At 29.3% G+C, this 13,697-nt stretch overlaps 1 protein-coding gene across 7 annotated transcripts in view; it reads right to left on the bottom strand.

Moving 5' to 3' along the window:
* Positions 1-13,697, bottom strand: part of LOC118705044 (pleckstrin homology domain interacting protein) — a 136,140-nt gene that overhangs the window by 64,948 nt on the left and 57,495 nt on the right. For all 7 annotated transcript variants that reach the window (XM_045572939.1, XM_036413211.2, XM_036413210.2 and 4 more), the window contains 3 exons: positions 13,492-13,626; positions 2,104-2,232; positions 709-934 (listed from right to left, as the gene is read on the bottom strand). In XM_045572939.1, the coding sequence (XP_045428895.1) occupies positions 709-934; positions 2,104-2,232; positions 13,492-13,626 (490 nt within the window). The remainder of the gene's footprint in view (positions 1-708; positions 935-2,103; positions 2,233-13,491; positions 13,627-13,697) is intronic.

Genomic DNA, 13,697 nt, shown 5'->3' with positions numbered 1-13,697 from the left:
TATCTTACATATAAACTTCTACAATTTGATCACTTTTGCCCTGGCTGATATGGTTCAGTTGATTGGATCATTATCCCATACCAAAAGGTGCTGGTTTTAATTCTTAGTCAAGGCATAATACCCAGGGTTTCAAGTTTGATCCTCAGTAGGGGCATGTAGGGGAGGCAACCAATTAATGAATTTCTCTCTCCTCCTCCTCTCTCTTAAAAGAAAAAAAAAAAAAAAAAATCATTAGGTAAATAAGTTGATCTCTTTTTTTAAACAATCTTCAATGGGAATACACTATCTAATCTTAGTCTCTTACATCACACTATTACCCCTTAGTAAGATTTATCACAATTTTTAAACATGTATCTGTTTATAACTGTGATTACTGACTACCACAGATTAGCAGGTGTCAGGGACAGATGATATTTTCAATATATGTTGCTGAATTAATAAATAAGTTGACTCATCTCATATCAAATATAGAAACTTATCCTATTAGTCCCTGGAGGTTATAAATGGATATAGATCAAATTAATGCTATAAACATTCTATGTTCCTTAATTATCTTGAAATCCTTAAACATTATTCAAAAACTTTAGGGAAGTATAGAAAATCATTTTACTTCTCATATATTGAAAACAGAGTGTTACCCAACTAATAATCTTATAAATTTTCAGTAGGAAAAGAAAAATTTGGTTGTCTATGAAAATGAACGTTTACCTGAGGAAGTTACTCCCATCTGAGGAATGAGCTGCTCCTCCCTGCAATTTTCACGACCAGGAACTAATCTCTGATATCTTGATGGATGAGGGTTACCATCAACATCAACCAAAAAAGGAGGAGGCATGAGATGCGGTGCCTGCTGAGTCTGTTCATCTAACACAAAATTGTTGGCATCTCGAATAAGGGGCCGATAATCACTATGAAAGAACATCTGATCTGCTATCTTTAAAAAGAAAGGATAAAAGATTGGAAAAATAAAATTTATCATTATAAATTTCTAATAGAAAACAAACAATTCACCATAAATCATGATATTAAAGAGCAATATAAAAGAATATTATTTTTTAATTATAAATAAATCTTTATATTTTATATATTGAATTTTATAATCAGAAAAGTAGCTACTTTGAATTTTCTCTGAAATAAGAGATTGAATAGATAGGTTATATAATTAGAAATCACATGATAAAATCAAATCTAGGCATAAATCATCTAACGGTACTATTACTTTAACATAGCTAACTGCTTTATCTTACTTTTTAAATTAACAAATGGTTTAATACTATTTTTTTTAGCATTTTATAAAGGGTAAACATTCAATGAATTTATTCTCGGAATTAAACTTTTTAATGATATCACTTATACAATTTAAGAAACTCCTTAATTATATAATGAATATGGTTTATATAATGTTAACATAAAAATTTAACATTATCCCATTTTCCAAGACTTAAGCATTTTTTCTAAAACATATAATTATTAATATGAACTCATGCTTCAGACATCTGTAACATCAACATTTATAATGGTTAATGTGGAATATATTACAGCTAAATCATGAGTTATGCAATTTTTATAATCTTTTATACCACTCTATTACAAAAAAGCAATTTTAGTAACTCATCTTAGAGTCTTAATTATTTAAAAACATTAGCTACCATCAGTATGGCACACATTTGAAAGCCACAAATTTGTATCCCAGATAAATAATAGTATCCATACAAATAAAATGTTTTACATAATTTTAAAAGTCCTTTTATGGATAGTATTGCCCAACCCCAGTTTACATGATCCAATTTTAAGACTAAATATAGATTGTTCTTGCAGGATACTTAAGTATAAAGTTCTTCTGAAATATAAAGGTTCTATCTATTTTTACTTATTTAAATAATATATAATTATCTAATGTCTATCATAGGAAAGATTTAAAAATTGTTGTCTTCACCCTTCTCTCCAAAACATCAATCTCCAGGCTAAAATATCGCTCTTCTGTTTGCTGAAATATTCTCCAAATATGCTGAAAGCATAAATGATTCTCACCCCCTGCCCCATATACAACCACTAAATATCCATGGATTAAAAAAACTAAGATATATAGTCATTATACCCTACCTTGTCATATTTGCTACTGGAGCCAAAGCCAAAAATTAAAAGATGTCCATGAGAGTCTGTGCATGCAAAATGCTGTCCATCAGGAGAGCATTTGCAGTCAAATACTGCACCATGTCCTTGGCCTTCAATCTGAAATGTATTTAACCAGTAATCAGAAAATTGCCATTAAAAAAATAAAGAACTGGTCACTATTGTTACTAGAATTTTATGATGATATATAAGTATACATCCAAATAAAGTAAATAAGTATAAAGAACACAGTATAGTAACAAAATTTGTGAATATTCATGAAAAGTGCCAGATTAAATCTCTGAAAACCAAATTGTTCTATTTATCCACAGACCAAACACAATTCAGGAAATAAAACACCACCAATCTCCCCCACCCATAGAATTCTGCTTCATGCCTTTAACCCAGACTTAAAACAAAATTGCTCCTTACACGCCCTTTCAACTTTTCTGCATTTAATCAAGCCCTTTCGGCAAAGGCTGACAATGTGTAGTAACTATAGCTTTTTTTTCCCTTGGTAACTCTTGGAAGTAGTAGCCAAAGATGCTCAGGAGACACTAATTATTTTTCCTTTTGGTAATAAGTTCCCTTGTGGTCTGACTCATATTTTAAATGGTGAATTTCAAAGGTTAAAGAAAAGGTTTTTTTTACCTGATAATTGTTTTCTGCTTTCCAGTTCCATTAATCCAGAACGAATGGGTTTCTCCCTGCAACCTGTCAATCAAACAGAGGTGGCCAATCACCACTCTGAATTTTTTTGCTCTCAGTGCTTCTTCACACTATGTTCCAGTTGAAAACTTCTTTAGCAGTGTTCTGAAAGAGGTAAAAATTCTACCCTATCTAAAGCACATCTAGGGACTGAATTTCAGAAAAAAATCAAAATAGGGAGTTGACTCCCTAACAAATAACAACTAAGGTTGATTTTAAACAAATGAGATTGGATTTCTGGATTAGCAGAATCGGAACACACACACTTTATCAGGTAAGAAACACCTCCTCTCTGTTCCGGTATCCACTGATCTAGAACAAACTGAATTTTATTAGTATTATTCCGATATAACAAGAAAGGTTTGGAAAAGAGAGAAGTGGTAATTTTCTTTCTTTAGTGTTAAAATATGGCATAGGGATGAATGTTCAGTTCAACAAATACAGAAGTGAAATTGAAATTTAGAAGAATAGTTGATTTCTCAAGAAAAGTCTGTATTTTGGTCAAAAGAGAAAACATCATTTTAAAAAGATGATTTTAAAACATCATTTTAAAAAGCTCTCTCCCTAATATATTTAGATACCACAAATGGAAGTGTCTCAAAACTAAAAGTTTTCCCCTTTAGCTTGCTGAAAAGAAGGAATGAGCCCACTAGTGTTTATTAATGCTGTTTTAGATAGTAATAATAATGGAAAAGAATAACTTTCCTCAAAACTTAATCATACGAAAGAAAATTTGTGAACTTGAACTTATCTAATGTCTACTGCAGTAAAAGATTTACCACAAAAGTAAGAAAATGAATCCTATTTGAAACAGGACATGTCTTGATTATGAAGTAAGTTGGAGGGTAAGACAGCAGAGGAAGAAAACTGATTCTAAATCCTTGAAAACTTTTTAAAAATGAGAAAGAATATATTTTCCCAAGTTAACATTAATGCACTGTTAGCTATATAACTTAATATTTGCCAAAATTGAAAGATTATAAGCAGAAATGTCAGAATTCAAGCCTCAATTTCTTTTCCAAGTAAAAAGTTAAATGAAGTATCCACATCAACAAAGTTTAACTCTAAAAAGAATTTTACATAAAACAAGTAAAGATAAAGAGTAGAAACTGCCTTGGCCATGTGTTATTAGATGTTTTATTTATCTTGGTTCATTAACTTTCATAAAAGAGAAAACAAAAACAGCAACTATTCCATAAATACACTCTAATATTATAAATGCTTCCAAAATTATATTATTATTGTCAATTTAAATTTACAATTCTAAGAACATAAAAGTGGAAAGAGATATGAAAGAAGTCTGAGCAATGCCAAAGGATAGCCTTCATGCGATGTTTAGGCAATCTTGCTCTCTAGTTTTTTTCTTTTTGTGGGGGAGGAAGGGTAGTGGTTTGAGAATTAATCCACCTATAACCATGCTATCTATCAATGTTGCCACATTTACACTTAACAGATCTCTAAAAAATATCTAGGAGACATGGAACATATAAAGCTCAAAAAAAGCAAAGAAAAAAACAGCAATCTCATTGAAGACCAATAAATTTCTGATATAACACATGCCATTGTTAATATGGCAGGATGTTATCAATTTTGTGTGTGCAAGGCATCTATATAACTTCAAAGTGATTTTTATATGGAGAAAATGAAAGTATAATCAATAAAATAAAAAATAGGTAAAATATATTAAAATATTTTTGGATTAACCTTAATCATTAAAAAAGGCACTGAAAGAATATGCACTACTCATGAACCAATTAGAAAAGATGCCGTGACCTTATTAATTAAAATGCCCAATTTTATATTTAGTAATGGTTCCTCAGTTAACCAACACACATAACTACAAAATGTAGACAAGGCTTTTCAGTTAATACAAAATAGGGAAAATATTTTACTTTTTCCTATATACTAAATACACCCTTGCTATTTTTATTACCTATGCTATGATTGAGAAAACAAAACCAAATAAAAAGTTAAATATTTCTCACTAAAAATAATATTATTTTCTTCAACTGGGATAAAAGTATTTATAAGAATTCTCAAAGAAAAATTTAATCCACTATTTGAATGTGTATTGTAACGAGAAAGCAATGAGGTTTATATTTAAAAACCAAAAGAAAAAAAAATTCTATCTCCTATATTAAAGTTAAACCTATCACATAAAATTAAATGTAATGCTATACAAAAGAATAAGTTAATATAAATTTAATATTGTATATAACTTATGCTAGTACTATTATACAGCTTTAGTAAATTTAAAAAAAACAGAATGAATGAGAAATGTTCAAAATAAATTTTAGATGAATTATTCCTCTAATAAAATCATGTATGCTTACTAAATATTATGAGACATGTTAATAAACACCACATAATACTTATATACATTAAATTACAATAAAAGCTGAAAAATCCAAGAGCTAGAATTCATTAATTAGTGCAAAAATTTAAAGTTAAAATAAAATAAAAAAACATATCCAGCAACTATTATGTTATTTAATTTTTTAAAGCAAAAGATGAAAGAACCAGACGAGTTAAAATAATGAACACATTTGTAAGAAAATTCTCAAATGAACTAAAGAATGCTGAAAATATTTCCAAGAAATAATGATAGAATTGTAATATTTAATGAAGTACATTAGTAACCTTTTTAAGGCAGAATACTATCCATAATTTCTAATATAATTTTTGTTAAGTAGAAAGATGAATAATTAATGGAAACAGGAATGGGGCCTTACATCCAAGAGACCTTTCCTCTAGTAATAAGCAAATTATCTACACTCTCTGTGAAATGATGGAGATACTTAAGTGATCTTTAGAGTCCTATCCAGATCTAAAATCCTAAATCTAATATTCAGGAAGGCTTTTTGAAAGAACTAGACATTTTAGAAATGAGGTATGCTAAAAGCACTACAATGAAGACTAAATTATAGGGTCTAAATCATATCAATCATGAGGTACATACAGCAGAATATGAGTATGTACTCCTAAAGGAACACAACACAAATCAGAAAGATAAAAAATAAGAACTCTCTTAAGCAGAATCATCCTGTTATGGAATAATTTCAAGTCTATAATCAATGCCAATTTTTTTGGTCTAATTCATATTTTCAAATACATCATTGATTACAATGGAGCATCTCATCCAGAAAATAGTACATAATTTAAAGTAAGTCATTTAAAATAACCTTATAATTTTATGGAATAGACATGGAAAGTGTCCTTTCTTAAATATAAAGAACCTTAAAAGTTTATCAACCTGAGAGAAAAATAAAGTTAATTAAGAATGTACACTAGTTACTAAAGATAGTCACTGTCATAATTTTGGTGACCTTTTAATTATTAAAATAGTAACAGTGTAAACAAAGAATATATGTTAAGGGAAGCAATCAACATTCCAACAGTCTAGGTGTCATCAAATTACTTTAAAAGATCACTGCTGGATGAATGTTTTCTTTAATTCTTTATGGTAACATTATTAAATATGAATAAAAGATAGCTTCTTAAAGTAAGTGGTGCCAAGATAAATTTACATACAAAAGGAAACTGGCTTGATAAAGCCAGTATATGTATAAAAGTGATTTTGAAGAATCAACTCTAATTTTCATTTAGAAAAAAATAATTATCAAAATCAACAACTCATCTTCAAATTTAACAGCATTTTGTTTACCATATTCTGATTTCTCTGAGGGCAGCAATACTATTAATCAAGTCCTCCTTAACAATCTATTTTCCTCCTTTGGTTCCTCTGACATGGTGTCTTCTAGACATTGTGATCTCTTCACTATCCTGCTAAATATAACTATTTCTAAAAGTTTAGGTGTAAGCTCTCTACACTGTCTTTCCTATCTCCATGAGGAGTTAAACACTATGCTATTTCTCTTTTATTCTATATCCAAATCTGGCTGCCCATTTCCACAACTATGAAACAGTAAATGTATAAAAATAAACTAAAAAGAACCAGTTTTCCTTCACATCTTTCATATTTCCAATAATATCAATATTATAAAATCATCTAGCTTAATATTATACCAAATTTATTAAATCTATTACTCTCTAGTCCTAACCCTCCTATAAAAATACCAAGTTATATATATACATATACATAATTTTTCTTCCACAAATTTCCTACTACCTACTCCTATAATTTTTCATTATAATGGCACTAATAAAACTAGTTCTTCCCCCACCTATTCAATTTCATACCTGAAATACTACTATTGGCATTCAAACTATTTTCCTATAAAGTTTCTGGAATATAAATAATTTGCCAAAAATCCCTATTCCAGACATATTTTGTGAACTGCTCTATGAACATATATTAATATTTCTTACTTTGCTATTTATAATATTCCTCTTATTTATAGTTATTTTTTTACTGATTTAATTTTTATTTATTGTTCAAGGCATACTTTCAATTCCTCTTGCCTAACAAAACCTTTGACCAACCACCTGAAGTGATCGCCTATATCTTTAGATATAGAAATTATCTGCTCATACTCACGCTAACATTAGAAAATACTTATCAATACTTTTTTCCATGTATATTTTATCTCCCTAATTCAATTGCACACTGGTTAAAATCAAGTACCATCCCTTGTTCTATTTGCTAATCAAAATGTCTTCACCTGTGTGTTTACATTATACAGAATTTAAATACTTTCCCTTATAACTTTCAAATCTTGATTATCTTTGTGATAGCATACTCATAGAGCATACTGAAGAATTATAACATTCAGTAATTCCCCAAATATAGTGTGACAAACCAGAGAGACAAACAGTTATGGCAACAAATTTTAAGGTATGTCTTTGATACAAAGATACAGATAAGAAAGAGACAGAATCTCAAGAACTCCAGAAATCTGAAAGACAGCAGCAATAACTAAAGTTTATAATCAGAAGGCTGAATGTAATTCCTTACCCAGAAAGGTTGAAACAAAAGACTGGAAGCATCAAAGAATCCTTTTAACACACAGAATGCTGATATGACATCTTGTTAGGTGATGATAGGTAATGAGATAGATAGGAAGGAAAGAAGAAAGAAGGAAAAAGAGATAGAGATCTTGAAATTTGGATTCACAAGAGAACACAATATAATATACCTTTTTATATTGTTCTCCCTTTCCTAGATACATACAGCTACAATTGTCCAAAACCAAAATAGAAATCACACTGAGAACAGGTTAATATCATAAGCATGTGCAAAAATTCTGAGTGGTGGATTGGCAGCCTCTGCTTGTTTAGAACGTTGCAAGGAGAAATTTATTGTTCTGGATTAGTGGACACTGGAACATTTTTTTAAAATCTCAAGTAAAAAAAAAAAGGTTAACAGTTATAAAAATAAGAAAAAATTAATTAAATGAATTATTTGGAAATTACTCATAAAACAATAAAAACAAAGCAACAATCAAATTCAGTAAAATTGCTTTCTAACAAAAGATATATTGTACTCTTCAGTTAAAATCAGAACCAGATAAGAAGCAACCAGAAAAGAGCTTGGAATAACATGACAGAAACAGACATGAGAGACAGATTCATAGACACAGAAAGAACAATACAGAGAGAAAAGAGAGCAAGATAAAAGCAAAAGGGACAAACACATGAGGAAAACTACTAATGTTGATCTACAAACACCAATCCAAACATCTTTTATTTACTATCTAAAAATCAAATGGCCTAGTATTAAGAAATTTAAGTTTCTTTTTGTATCTTTCCAAATAAATTTAATATTCATTTAAACTTATAGTTAAAACTTAGATGTGCTGTGATAATTTAAGAGAAAAAGGGCTAAGAAAAAAAAACCAAACAAACAACTTTTAGAGACATTTATGCTTATATAAACTTAACTTGCCTACCTCTTTCAGGGAATTAAAATACTAAAAAAGCCAACTTCAATTCTGTGAATTTGCATACATTTTCAAGTTATTTCCGGGACTAATTTATCTGCTTCTCAGTAATTAATTGGAGTTTAGAACTTTTAAACTAGAGTTCAGAACTTTCATCAAAACAAAGCTATACTGATATTTACCTTCTGCCACTACCAAACACAAATATGTGGGCTTACAAACTATACCCAGAGAGTTAAGAATATTCTTAATATACACTATCTGCCTTCAAAAGAATGTCCAAATATACTCTACTTTTGTCCTGAACACTCAAGTTATATAAGGACTGTTCAGCTGAAACATGAATAAATTTACATAGTTTTAAAAAGAATGTAGGTAAGTAAAGTTTAACTTTGAGAATTCAGGTTTTTAAAAAATAGAATAAATTTGTCTTATGTTTATAACCTTCTCGACAATATCTTTAGCTTCTTTCTTTGGTTCATTTAAAGAAAAAAAAATAAGGGTTCAATGTTTCTACCTTATATATTATGCTTTTCCAACAAGTGCTTTTAAAAATTTACCTTAAAATTATTTCATTTTTTAAAATGAGACAAGGGGAAGAGTACAAGGAATATACATTGTCCATTCCATTTCATTCCCTATGTCACTTGTCATGTACTTCTTATAAATAACAAAAACCCAGTATCTATTCTTCAAATGCTTTTATTATTCAACTCCTCTATTAAACATAAAGCTAGCAGTAAAAATAATGAAAATCACTCCACTTTTATGGAAAATTTCACTAGCAGGTTGAGAATTTATTTATAAGATTTGAAAATGAAATGAAATTAGGGTATTATGTTAGGGTATTATGTAAGAAATTAAATCTTTATCTCAACTCTCAGTCTCAAAAATGTTGTTTATATATTTGGGTGATACTAAAATAAAGTATAAGATCTTTTTAAAATTTATTTTATTGATTTTTTACAGAGAGGGATAGTTAGAAACACCAATGAGAGAGAATCATCGATCAGCTGCCTCTTGCACACCCCCTACTGGGTACGTGCCCGCAACCAAGGTATGTGCCCTTGACAGGAATCGAACCCGGGACCTTTCAGTCCGCAGACCAATGTTCTATCCATTGAGCCAAACCGGTTTCCGTATAAGATTTTTAAGTGTTATCATAGCTTGCTGCAGAAAAAAAGAGTATTTACCTGAATGATGACTATCAGTGCAATATTAAAATATTAATGGCTCAATATTTCAAATTTATTAAATGCATTAAAAAGTTGTTAAAACATAATATATTAAACATGGTCATTTAATCATTTAAAAATTCAACCTTTCTCCTTTAAAAGGCTTTCTGATGATACAGGATTTTTTACAATTTCTAAAATTTCATAAAACAATTTTAACTTATGGAATAAATAAGAAAAGTGTAATACAATGCTTTTTTATAATTTATTTATAAGATTTGGAAACAAAATAATTACTTATTGCATTATTTCATTACCTTTTACAAAGGTATAACTTTCAAATAGAAAATTCAATGATCATAAAAAGGGGGAGCCTGGGCTAGTTTTCCCAGTGGTTAGTGTCGGCTATAGACTGAAGGGTTGTGAGTTTAATTCCTGGTAAAGGGCAAACATCTCTACTTCTATTGCAGGCTCAATCCCTGGCTCTGGTCCGAGCATGTGAGGGAGGCAACCAAAACCAATCTATGTGTCTCCCTCACATCGATGTTTGTATCTGTCTTTCTCTCTCTCCTCTCCCCCTCACCCCTTCCCTATTCTCTCAAGAAAAAAAAAAATCAATGGGAAAAATATCCTCATGAGGATTTTTTTTTTTTTTTAAAAGGGGAGAGGCTGTGTGTGATCAATATTGAAACAGTATTCTAAAAAATACTTAATAAAAACCTGTTTTAAGAATTTGTATGTAAATTTTTTGTTCTTTTAAAGGCAAAATTTAGCACTGAACAGTGTGGCTCAGTTGGTTGAGCATCTTCCCATGCACTGACAATTCACTGGTTAAATTACTTGTTGGGGCACAGGTTGTAGGCTCAATCCCCAGTAGGGAGCATGCAGGAGGCAGCAGATTAAGGTTTCTTTCTCATGAAGTTTCTCTCCCTTCCTCTGTCTCTTAAAATAAATTATAACATATTTAAAATAAATAAATAAAGGCACCAGTGAAATTCCTTAATTTCTGGCCATAGATTTAATGGTGAACTTAAATCTGATTTTAAAACTCACACAAAATACTAATATTACAAATGATAATAATACTTGATCTAAACTTTTACCGTAACTAGTGCCTTTACATAGGAAACAATAAAACATTTACTATTTGAATTTATGATTACTAGTTCAGCTTAATGTCAGGAATTGAATTTGTACTCAATCAACATATGATATTTAAGCAACACCAAAGCTTATTAGCTACAGAGAGCCAAAAAGTTATAACTACAGCCAACATTCAACATTCAAGATAGTGTACAGAGAATACAAGCTTCTACTTCTCCCTCAAGTTATTTTTATTTTCTTAATAGCAATGCTGGATGCTTTATCTTCCATATGCCCATAGATAAAACAATGAAAACACACACACACAAAAGAGTAAAGAAAACCAGGGTACGTAGATGACTCCAAATTAAGAGTAAAAAATTGTCAAGCCAAATTATATCTTACGAGATCTACTTGGAAGTAATTTCATTTAAAAAATATTTTCTCACTGCACACATCACTAACTGAGTAGAGTTGGAAGTTAGCTGTGCAATAACTTAACCCAACTAGAGAACAGCATTAAGAAAACATTAACAAAGGACAGAAAACCATGGTTTTAAGTTATAATAGCTGTGACCTAGTTGACTCTAGGCAAAGCATTTATCTCTGTGTAGTTTCTCCATTTGCAAAGCCAATAATAGTAAAATCTACTACCCTTATTAACTTTTCATAAGACACTGATGAAATAATATGTAGAAGCACTTTGGAAGCCTTTAAAAATCATCAAAAAAATTAAACAGCGTATTTTTATGTTAATAAAGAGCTTATTTTCAGTTTTGTTATATTAAATGCAAGACTTATTTTTAATCCTTTTTGTTTTTGTTTTTTTTGAACAGTTTGAAGAGTCTATGAATACTATCCTATTCTACTTATTACATAAATTTTTTTCTTCTGCCATTTAAAGTTTCTTATTAAAAAGAGCAGGGAAAATATCCTTATCTAAAACACTCATTAACCAAGAAATAATTTTTAAGACAGTATTATAACTAACACCCTTTGCTAATTTCAAAGAGTATACAATATAACATTGATGACTTCAACTCCTGATTATATCACTAAACTGTAATGATCTAAGAGTAAATAATTTCAATCTCAAGGTGCTTCAACTTTTATATCTACTTTAAAATGGAATATTAGTGTGATTGACTTACCTGACAACAAATAAATTCACCTTTATAACTTAAAGGTGACAGCAGTACTCAAGTAAGAGAAAACTTGCCCTATAAACACTTTAATATATCAATGCCCTTTGAAAATATAAGAAATTACTAAATAAAGTAATAAATGTATAGACAAATTGTTTTCTTTTGAAACTTTAAAGACACACCGAGAAATGACTAATTTCCATATTCAATAGAAATGTCCCAAAAAGAAGCAAACCAGAAACACAAGGACAGAAAAGGTGAAAATATTCTTTACCAGAAGCATATTTAAAGACTTGTTTTAAAAAAGTCTCCTCTATACATATAATCACTAAGGAAATCCATTCATCACTAACAATTGTACCACAAATAAATTAGAGTTGTTTTTTTAGAAAAGAATTTGATAAATCTTATTTCTTACCTTATTGTACATTAAGGCATATCAATAAAGACAGCTACAATTAATTCCTTCATTAATAAAAACCTTTTTTATTTATTATCTTCTGCTTAATCCTCCTTCAACTGTTTTGATCAATGATTTCTTACAATATAGATGTAGCTTTACTATGATTATCAATCAACTATGGGATCACTTTCATGAAATTTTTTGACAAAGTATTATATTTCCCAATTATATTATATTGTCAAACAATTGTTTTTGCAAAATAACTGATCAACCACAATATTAGTGGTATTATTTTATGATTTATTAACAAGGATTTCTATCCTTGATTTCCAAAAATAGCTAAACATGCCAAAATAGTAGACACATTTTTGTTTTTATTTTTAAAAGATAAAATTTATGTATAGGAAGTAGAGTAAAAAAATGTAACTAAGCAATATTTAAGCAGCACTTCTTGGAAACACTACAGACTAAATTGTGAGATCAAACCACTGTAATTCAAGTATTCAGCAAAATATACTGAAATCAATATAAGCATCAAAATATGGAGAAAAAAGTGCTTAATCACAAATAAATATCTAATATACTACAATTTGATAAAAGGAAAGAATGACTGATTCTTTGGCTTTCGTTTTAAAATGAGTGTATTTTAATTAAATTATGTTGTACTATAGGACAACAGGTGAAATACAATAACACAATGTAAAAATTTATAATTTCTTCACATTTTCCCAAACTTTCATACTATCTCTGTAGTATTGTCATACTTTTTTCTCACCAAAGTTTCACTATTAAAACTATTTTAAAAATTAGTTTAGTTATCATAATATTCATATGTATTGTAACATACACAATTAATTTTCCTTTAAATATAGCATGTAAATAAATGTGAAATAAGCAACTTTTTGAAACTTTAAGTCAAAATAATGTCTGAACTTATTCTTAAATGGATTTCCTTTGTGATATGCAGAGTGCCTGAGTCAATAAATCCCCAAATCTTTAATAGCTATAAAGAGACTGATAATTACCATATTGAAGTAAGATCGAATTTTGACTCCTCTTGCCAGATCCCATACTATCACGTTTCCATCATGACCAGCAGAAAAGAGAACCCTTGGATCAAATGGGTGTGGCTCAAGAACAAATACCTCATCTTCATGACCCTAAAGTATTTTTGAAATAGCAAAGAATTATAGATGTTAAAGAAGAAAATTCCAACAATATGGAAACATTT

Source organism: Pipistrellus kuhlii, unplaced genomic scaffold, assembly GCF_014108245.1.
Source record: "Pipistrellus kuhlii isolate mPipKuh1 unplaced genomic scaffold, mPipKuh1.p scaffold_m20_p_5, whole genome shotgun sequence".
Lineage (NCBI taxonomy): Eukaryota > Metazoa > Chordata > Mammalia > Chiroptera > Vespertilionidae > Pipistrellus > Pipistrellus kuhlii.
This window is presented reverse-complemented; position numbering and strand designations above follow the sequence as displayed.